The sequence below is a fragment of the Nanorana parkeri genome, unplaced genomic scaffold, assembly GCF_000935625.1.
Source record: "Nanorana parkeri isolate BGI_ZX_2015 unplaced genomic scaffold, ASM93562v1 scaffold17, whole genome shotgun sequence".
Classification (NCBI taxonomy): Eukaryota; Metazoa; Chordata; class Amphibia; order Anura; family Dicroglossidae; genus Nanorana; species Nanorana parkeri.
In genome coordinates this window covers 1,548,786-1,558,875 of record NW_017306285.1, presented here as the reverse complement: position 1 = coordinate 1,558,875, position 10,090 = coordinate 1,548,786, and the positions used below count along the sequence as shown (strand labels likewise).

Sequence of the window (10,090 nt, the reverse complement as noted above, 5' to 3'; positions counted from 1 at the left end):
TTTGTTACTACTGACATCAGTGGGAAAGAAGACATGTCCTATCTTGGCGTTCATTACTACTGACATCAGTGGGGTAGAAGACATGTCCTATCTTGGCGTTCATTACTATTGACATCAGTGGGGTAGAAGACATGTCCTATCTTGGCGTTTGTTACTACTGACATCAGTGGGAAAGAAGACATGTCCTATCTTGGCGTTTATTACTACTGACATCAGTGGGGTAGAAGACATGTCCTATCTTGGCGTTCATTACTACTGACATCAGTGGGGTAGAAGACATGTCCTATCTTGGCGTTTATTACTACTGACATCAGTGGGGTAGAAGACATGTCCTATCTTGGCGTTCATTACTATTGACATCAGTGGGGTAGAAGACATGTCCTATCTTGGCGTTCATTACTACTGACATCAGTGGGGTAGAAGACATGTCCTATCTTGGCGTTCATTACTACTGACATCAGTGGGGTAGAAGACATGTCCTATCTTGGCGTTCATTACTACTGACATCAGTGGGGTAGAAGACATGTCCTATCTTGGCGTTCATTACTACTGACATCAGTGGGGTAGAAGACATGTCCTATCTTGGCGTTCATTACTACTGACATCAGTGGGGTAGAAGACATGTCCTATCTTGGCGTTCATTACTACTGACATCAGTGGGGTAGAAGACATGTCCTATCTTGGCGTTCATTACTACTGACATCAGTGGGGTAGAAGACATGTCCTATCTTGGCGTTCATTACTACTGACATCAGTGGGGTAGAAGACATGTCCTATCTTAGCGTTCATTACTACTGACATCAGTGGGGTAGAAGACATGTCCTATCTTAGCGTTCATTACTACTGACATCAGTGGGGTAGAAGGCATGCCCTATCTTGGCATTCATTACTACTGACATCAGTGGGGTAGAAGACATGTCCTATCTTGGCGTTCATTACTAGTGACATCGGTTGGAAAGAAGAAATGTCCTATCTTGGCGTTCATTACTACTGACATCAGTGGGGTAGAAGACATGTCCTATCTTGGAGGGCAAAATCAGAGCCAAACAAATTTTCCAATATTTCTGATTGCTGTTGCCCCTAAGAGTGGATAGGCATGTGACTGACGAGGCATGGACTTGATCGAATCAACCATATCGGATGACCAGCGACCATCATTCCTATAAAGCTGATTAATTAACCCAAGGATAAAAGCATTGAAAAGATTATGAATAAATACAGACTGTTTGACCTTTTTTAGGCATTGGTGTCAATATGAGGTGGAGTTTAACGTCAGCGCTCACAAGTTCAACCAGACAGTCAACATGAACTGAAATAACAAGTTTTCTGTATAATGGGTCAAGAGACATGCGCTGCATAAGGAGCCAAAACTCCCAGCTTTACACACCCTACAGCCCTACAACCAGAAATCCAAGCTTGTCTTTCTGTGGACCCTGCTCCTTCATTCACACTTCACCCTGAAAATCTCCCACTTATGAAGCTGGCCGGCCCTTGACTTGTGCATGAGCCAAATAGATGCAAGCCAATGGTATCAATTATTGTATTGCTTTCCGGCTGCTATTCATGTCATTTATCATAGTACGCTGCATTCCTTTGTCAGCGGCACTTGAGCACAAAGCAACAGAGATTAAGCTTCCGGATATAAAATGTTTAAAATGATTAAAAAAGATAAACAAATTTGTCAGTGTGATGGCCCCGCTCAGGCAAAGCTGTATATTGGTAGTTAGTTGTCATCCAAGGGTTCCCATAAGAGACCAATTTGTGAGCACCCCCAATACTTTGTATTGATTGATAGCTAGATCGAACCAAGTCCAAGTCTACCCATCTGACCCACATATAGCACAATTGGCCCCCTAAGTCTTAGAGGGCCCTTGTGCAGTCTGCACAAATGGTATGCCCCCGTGCTGTCAGCAGATCATTCAGTGATGAGATCTTGACACTGATCTCAGCACAGAACTGACATTTCCAGTCCTGATAAGGCAACTATGCCAATCCAGTCATCATTTAGAGAATAGAGTTTATTTTTTTTACTTGGTTTCTACATCAAAGATCCCACATTGGAAATGACCGCTCTGAGAATGAACGTACTCATATAAATAATAGTATTTTTTATATTTCTGTTTTCAGGGCGACAAGTAAATGATTGCAACAGATCTTGCCTACTGCAGACAGCGACATGGCGAATGAGAGCTTTAGCGAAGCTCTGCACAAACTGAAGGAGATCCATGACAAGGAGGTGCTAGGTAAGGTTCTACGTCTTGCTGACTTGATCATCCACTTGCTGCAGCAGTAAAATATTGAAAATGCCATTGCTGACTGGTTTTGTAAAGGTTCTCTGGGGATGTCATACTGACCTTTCCCTCAATACTTGGTGAGTCTCTGAGATACATACATGGGAACCGGTGAACGCCAAAAAATGTGGTTTTCATTTTAGCCAGTTTTGTCATCCAGGCGGCACACTTGCACAAGTGCACGGCAGCATAGTTGGCTTTCTAGGTTCCCCTAACTTAACCGAAAGGGATTGCACTGATTTATCATCACTTCCTGTCAACAAGCTTCCAGTGTTAGATTGACAGAAATTTGCAATGCCCGATGAGCTCCTTGGGCTAGCCCTTCCTCTCCCAGGCTGATTTCTGTTGGCCAGGAGATAAAGAAAGACTGATGTAAAGATCAACATTGTGTGCTTTTGTTCACCTTAGAGCTGGCTTTCCCTCCAGTTCATGTCAATGGGAAGGCAAAAGTAGCCTTGAGGGCCGGTGCAGACCTGAATGATCCGCGACGCGCGTCCCGGGATCTTGTGCGGTCATGTACACTTGAAGACAGTGATTGCTGTGCGGCCCTATTGTTTTCAATGGGAAACATCCGCCCGGCAATCGTAGGAAAAAAGTACAGGTACCTTCTTTTTTGCAATACATGACGCGCAGCTGTTCAGATGCACATGTGGAATTGTGGCAGGAAACCGCGCGATCTGCCCGGCACGACTGGGGTGCCATCAGAAAATAAAGGCACCCACAGCGCGATCGTCGGTGATGGGCGACTCTGTGACCACGCGGTATTTTGCACGATTGCTGCGCGGTCACGGATCGCCCAGGTGTGCACCGACCCTGAAGCAAGTTGTTGCAGCTTAGGAGGAACTGCAGGTCGAAAGGAGGGGGTCAACATGCACCTGAAAGTAAACTGCATTTGCCCATAGGCACAAAATCTTAATAAACATGAATCTATGACTCCATTAATTGGTGTTTGAAAGTCATATAAAAAGATGACTTCAATGTCAGCCTATGTTTCGCCCAAACACAGCAAAGCAGCCATTTTATTCCACATGGGGTAGGGAGAGTGGCCCATAGTCACACTGGGCACAGCACAGGTCCTCTTTATGGTTAATGCCGCAACAATAACTCAGATTGTTTGCACAATGAAAATACGGTACTTCATTTTAGCTTAATAAAGTGTCATATTGGCGTGCTGGTCCTTTATTATTTTCGCATTGTGAAGGACAGGACGAGGCACGTTGTGAAGAGACTCGTGAGAAAAATGCCCTGGGAAAGAGCAAGTGAATTGGGCTGTGTTGGTTAAACTAGTAGAGCTGGTGGTAAGACTGCATTGTTCTGTGTCTCGTTCAGACAGGCCGCAAGACAACGGCTCTTGAACAGACTTGTCCTCCTCCTCTGTCAGTCGCTGTTTATGATTCCGTGCTGGTGTAATATCAAACACTTCATTACGCCAGCATGCAGCCTTTTTATTCAAACTCCTGGGTGGCAAATGGAGAATCTATCCGCGTACCAGTTTCCTAAACTTAAAGTAAAACTGTCTGGCGAAAAATATAGAGGCTGCCATTGCTGACTTCCATCTGAAAATGCTTACTGTCTGGCAGAGGAGGACTGGGAACCTTTCCCTTGGGAGGCAAACACAACCAACTGGCCATTTCATGGTAGGAACGGTTCACTTAAATGGCACCACAATGCTGCAGTGATTGGTGGCCCTGGTGAAAAGTGAGCATTCTCCTAAAGAACACTGTTTATCTATTAGGCCCCATGCACATGGGATCACCGTGTGAGTATAAACGCCAGAGTTTACAGGCATATATCCCCCCTGTATAGTGTATCCTGTCTATACAGTCCTATGGACAGAAAAAAAGCAGCAGCTGTGGGAATGCAAAAGCAGCTGAAGTAGGTGAAATGCAGGTCAACTGTGCCTGCGATAAATTCTCTATGGCCTCAGAAACTGATGTCAAAAAGCACACTGCATTTGTCTATCAAAGCCAAATGACACAGGCCCATGTGCATTCTTCCAGCATTGCCTTCCTTTGAAGCTTACATAACCAACTGCAGAGAGATGCAAAGGAAGGCAATGCTGGAAGAATGCAGAAGGGCCTAAGTCATTGGGCTAAGATGTTGGAAGACATCCCCCTTCTACGTGCTGTGATAGTAGGTCTGAACAAGGAGCAGATAGCCATTTATTGCTCTTCAACTGTCATTGACTGCAGGTCCCCCCTCTATTTGACGTCTTTTTGGAGGTGAGTGGTAGGTGGAGGATATGTACTTAGCGCCACCATCCCAACATATATTATTTTATCTTAGCCAGTCCTCCCTGTTGCCTGATTTTCTCTGGCTTCAGTGTCGCTAAGCCAGATTAGGCAGACTAGGAGACACAGAGAAAAGTCCCTGTCTGTATGCCTGTTCTGGGCCAGCGACTCAAATGTATTAACACAGACAGGCAACTAGCATTTATGGCAGTAGCAGCTTCCATGTCCCTAAACCCACCCCATGTCATTCAACTGTCACATGACGGGTTTTTAAATGCTGTGTCCGGGTTTCATGGCAGCTGAAACCGGGACACAAGATGTCAGGCAGACATGGGCAACCAAAATTAAGATAGGGGCTACTGGCCCCCCCCACTGAAAATAGTCTTGACTGTGATATGTATATATGAATCGGTGGTGCTATTTACATATGAACAAGCCGCAAATCATTCTGCCCAAAAAAATGTATGTGCGTCACTAGAGTGTTTGGGTTTCGATGGAAGAAAAGGTGGCAACCCTAGTTGAGACCCTGTGTATAGCCTAGCCTTCGATCCAAGTGGGCTCCATGGGAACACATGGATCAGAAGACTGGTAAAGGGCAGGAGAGTGTCCCTGCTTTATAGCACTGTTTTAGGTTTTGAAGATGAACCTGACCTTGCCTATCTTAATAAGGCGGCTTGTGACTAACATGTAGCAACCCTTTAAATGACCTTTAGTAAAACGAGGTTGTTGGTCTACTACCAGCTGATGGTATCTGAAATTTAACAGGCATTTTGGACCTCCCTCAATGTCACCTTTTTTCTTATAACACAAACACAGTTTTAAGTTGAAGTGCAAATACCTGTTTGAGTTGCGTACAAGGGCAGAAACTCGACAGACGGGTTTGTCACATGGGCCTGAATTGTTACCGCATTGCATATTTTAGACTTAATGAGCCTGAGCAGACGTCTAGCAATGCATTGGACAGAGAAGTTAACACATTGCGATATTATAAGCTGTTTCCACCAACAACACTGAGCTTCAGATTGGGAAACAGCCTTATGAGCTGTTATTATGATCCACACATTATTAAAATGCAGTCCCACTTTGCCAGTAATTTTCCATGAATAAATATAACATAAAACACTATTTTTAATTAATTTATTAATTATTGATATATAATTATTGCCCATTTATACTATTTTCACCAGTATGATTGTTAGCCTCCTGCTTGTAGTTATCATTATCTATAGTCAATGTTTCTCTTTCCTATCTCCTGGCTTGAGCTTCCAAAGAGGCCTATATTTTGCCTGCACACTCCTCATTGGCTCCATTTATTTAAAATGTATGCCAGGATCATACCAGGTACAAAATGTATGTCATGGTAAAATGTTAAAAAAAAAACAATTATCAGTACATCTCCATGATACACACTCATTTCCCCATTCATCCTTTAAAATGACTGCAAGTAGAGAAAAATACTTGTTTATCTACAGGAAATCAAATGTACTCCTAATTTATTGCTGGGGCTGACAACACAGTGAGTGGAATTTATCAACCTGGAGCAGACAGAATCTGGAGCAGCGGTGCATGGCAACCAATCAGCTTCTCTATTTAGTTTGTTCAGTTACAATTTGAAAATGAAAGAGATAAGCTGATTGGTTGCTTTGAAATCCAAACCAGCATCGTAGCTCTGCCTGCTGGACTATTTCCTATTTCCTATCAAAATAATGTTGATGTCATGACTCACAAGAGCCTGCCCACACACTATATTAATGGCTCTTGGACGATGTAGTTCTGGTGGTGTGGCTATGTCAGTAGCAGCTGCACCTCCTAGAATTTTACTGGCTTGGTGATTCCGAGGAAGTAATAAATGTTGTGCAGGAACAAAGTAGCAGGAAAAAGCATGCTGGCCCATGATCTACAGGAGGGATGGGGTATAGAGGTCCATTTGGGCAATGCCTATATAAATAGTGTAACTCTGTTTCTCCCTCTTCGTTAGTCTTCTCTTTGCTGTATACCGCTGGGCCCTCCTACTTTTCCCAAATGTTGACAGAAAGACAGAACCCTCAGAATCTGAATAGTGATAGGATACAGCAATGAGTGCACAAAGTCAAGTGGTGGCTGAAAAGCTGGGAAAGTTTCAACCTCTCTGCCATCCTGCAACGTATCTTTTTACAGTGGGTCCAATGTTAAAGAATTTTTGGGTCTATTAAGATGTTGAAAGAAAAGCTTTGTCCTGTCTCCAAAGCTCCCACTTATTAGCGTAACATCACTTTCAGTTAGTTTTAACCACAAACACTGTTTGAAAAGCAGCAATCTCTTTCTTGCTTGCAGCAATTGTGCTGTTAGAATAATTATTAACCACTCCTTTGATAAACATGTAAGAGGATCTGAAATAAGCCTCCACCTTTACCTGTTCTCCTGCACTGGAGGCATTTAGGATATGTGCTGCCTGAACTGGAACATGTGACCTGGATTATGGAAAGCTCTAGATGTAAAACTACCCAATCTGATAACCTCCAACAGCTGATCGTTCTTCAGAACGGTGGATGAATGGGCATGCATGTAGGTACTGGCAAAGCATGCATGTTTGTACACCGTGCAGATACTTGAGGCTCAGTCCCTATGTCAGGAGAGTTAGAACGATCCGTAGAACCGTGACTGAACCATATTGTTTCATAATGCCTTTGGTTTGTGGTACATTCTCAGATAAGGTGCGACAACACATAGGCAAAGCTAATACATTGTTTATTCAGTGCCAGGAAGCCAGCACTTGGAGCTGCTGGAAGAGTTAATGGACGTGTCTTGTTTTGTTGCAGGAATGCAGGAAAATCTTACAGAGATGACAATGGAGAGATGCCGGTGAGTTGAAAACAAGTTGACAGATGGTCAGTGTGTAGTAATAAACAGCAATACACCAACTGCTCTCCGCTTCATGTACTTAAAGCTTATTTACCTGGCTTTACCTTCACAATGGCTCTTTTTAATAGGATCATTTAAAGGATCACTCCATCCAAATGAACACATTCAGGGTGAAAGTCATTGGTGAAGGCTTTCACCCTGAACAGCAATCATGCTGTTACCCTCAGCTATTAATGGACTACTCTTGTCAAGCAGCACTTGTCCCAAGCTATAATTATTGCAGAACAGAGGGGTCACAGCTCCTCCCCCCTGATTTCTCCATTACTTGTAGCCGCAGACTTATTTACAATGATATCTCATGTTGTGTCTCCTAAAGCAGACCTTTGGTTGCCTCTCAACAACCTCTTGATATCAGGTTTGCTCCCTTCTCAACGTGCTCTTATAAAACACATTCCCAACAATGGAGTCCAAGAGCCAGCTAGGGTAGGGGTCAAGAGCTGTGCTGACATTTTTATTTCCTGCTACTCTTAAAGGATACCACATGAAAATAGACGGTAGGTAGAAAGGTAGGCAGGGATGATGATGAGAACAGGGGACCCATGCTGAATATGAGAGCTTGTATGTGCAGAAAGACATTTTTAAAGGTAAACATCACGTTTTAAACTGCTTCGAGGGACACAACCCTCAGAGCCGAATCCAGCTTTTTCATTGATCTTCTGCAACTGGCTGTCTGCTAGTTAAATCCATCAGACTGCCAATATCTTTTCAGAACAAGGTAGCAAGAAGCAGCGGCCTCACCCGGAAGCATTGTCAAAGGACTGCCTAATTTGAAAGCAGTAAATTATGTCGAATTCGAAGATAGAATGGCATGGGATTTGTTGCCCGCCATCGATTTTTCTGCTGTAGAAGTAATAGCGCCGGTGTACAGTATACCATGCAAGAGCAAAGAAAGCACATGGATGCCAGTGCCAGCTAATTCATTCCCAATGTCTTACCAGTACCTCATGGCCATAGTAGCCATGTCCCCTGCATGGGGAAAAATATCCGTGGACAATTTCATCTGCATGACTTGTGAAATGTTTGAGCTGTTTGCAATGTTTTCTCTTTTTTTTTCCTCTGTACCTTTTAGTGACTCTCAGAGGCTGGAGGAGCTGTTCTCTAAGAACCACTTACTGCGAGAACAGCACAAAGTCCTCAATGAAAATATTAAAGTGCTTGAGAACAGGTGAGAACTGAGTCTGATCCGGGACTTTCCTACATTCCATGTCACCGCAGGAATGAAAAGAGAAATTAACTAAGTATTTAAAAATGCATTAGAAGTTATTCAGGTTTATAACACTCAGAACATTCATTTTGGCACAGAGGAAATGCATTCTAATGATAAAATGATGCCCAGAAACGTACCAATTCCACAGACCTCCAACCATAACTACATAGCAGAGCTCCCTCCCCGTATATTTATTATTATTCATGGCAAGTGATTTCATCATGGCCATTTCTTCTTTTGTTATTCAGGTTGAGAGCCGGACTGTGTGACAGGTGCACCGTGACCCAAGAAATGGCCAAGAAGAAGCAGCAAGAATATGAGAACTATCACTTCCACAATCTGCAGCAGATTTCCTCTCTCAGTGAGTACACCCACAGGTCCTAAATGTCTCTCCACTGGCACAGTTACCAGCATTTTAAAGTGTCAGTCCACTCAAATGGGCGATTTTAGCTATAGGTGGAACTTGCTTGGCTTAGTCAGCCCTCTTGTTATGTCTTGGAAATTCTCTACCTACCTGGGAGTTTGGGGTGTTCCCACCCAGCATTGTGTGTCTAAGCTTCCCCTGTAACATTCCCCTTAATATAAAATGAATGGAAAATCAAGCAGGGATGGTGGGAGCCTCTCAAAGTGGGCACAGCAGGTGTACAGACCCATAAATTCAGTGCAGGGATGGTGGGAGCCCTTCATAATTGGCACAGCAGGTGTACAGAACCGGAAATTCAACTCAAGGATGGTGGGAATCCCTCAAAATAGGCATAGCAGGTGTACAGACCCAGGAACTCAGCACAGGGATGGTGGGAGCTCTTCATAATGGGCACATCAGGTGTACAGACCCGGGAACTCAGCACAGGGATGGTGGGAGCTCCTCATAATGGGCACAGCAGGTGTACAGACCCAGGAACTCAGCACAGGGATGGTGGGAGCCCCTCATAATGGGCGCAGCAGGTGTACAGACTCAGGAAAGGGGGGTGTTCTGTCATCCTGTCCTAGTGGGACAATACTGCTTCAAAATAGATGCTGTGGAGGAGTGAGTGTAGTCCCCTTTAACTAAACGCCTTTACCAGAAACCCAATACCAACCCTAACCAAATAATACTTTACACGAAAGGTGGAATTTAAATGGCCACAGCAGCCTTTTATTACAAAACGTTATGAATAAAAACAACAACAACCAATACCTGTACTGTTTACAAAATTGTTTGATTTCAAGGTCCTTGAAGGCCCTATAACTCTATATATACACAGACCAGTATCTGCAGGCACATTTTATACCTGAATGCCCCCAGCCGCTATACACCACCTCCGGGACGTAATTAAATTGCCCGCAGACCCACATTGGTCCCTATTACCCGGTCATATCGTTTGACCTTGCCACCCCAGAAGGACACCCACACCACAGATGGGTGTCCCCCCCCCCCCCCCCCCCCGCGGGAGACCACCACACCACAAACTCACGCGAGA

General features: G+C 44.1%; 1 protein-coding gene across 1 annotated transcript in view; it reads left to right on the top strand.

The window, feature by feature from the left end:
* The first annotated feature begins 2,149 nt into the window (after positions 1–2,149).
* RBBP8NL (RBBP8 N-terminal like) overlaps positions 2,150–10,090 on the top strand; it is a 19,887-nt gene continuing 11,946 nt past the window's right edge. The window contains exons 1-4 of the mRNA XM_018559499.1: positions 2,150–2,243; positions 7,321–7,363; positions 8,493–8,588; positions 8,879–8,991. Of these exons, the coding sequence (XP_018415001.1) occupies positions 2,177–2,243; positions 7,321–7,363; positions 8,493–8,588; positions 8,879–8,991 (319 nt within the window). The 5' untranslated portion in view covers positions 2,150–2,176. The remainder of the gene's footprint in view (positions 2,244–7,320; positions 7,364–8,492; positions 8,589–8,878; positions 8,992–10,090) is intronic.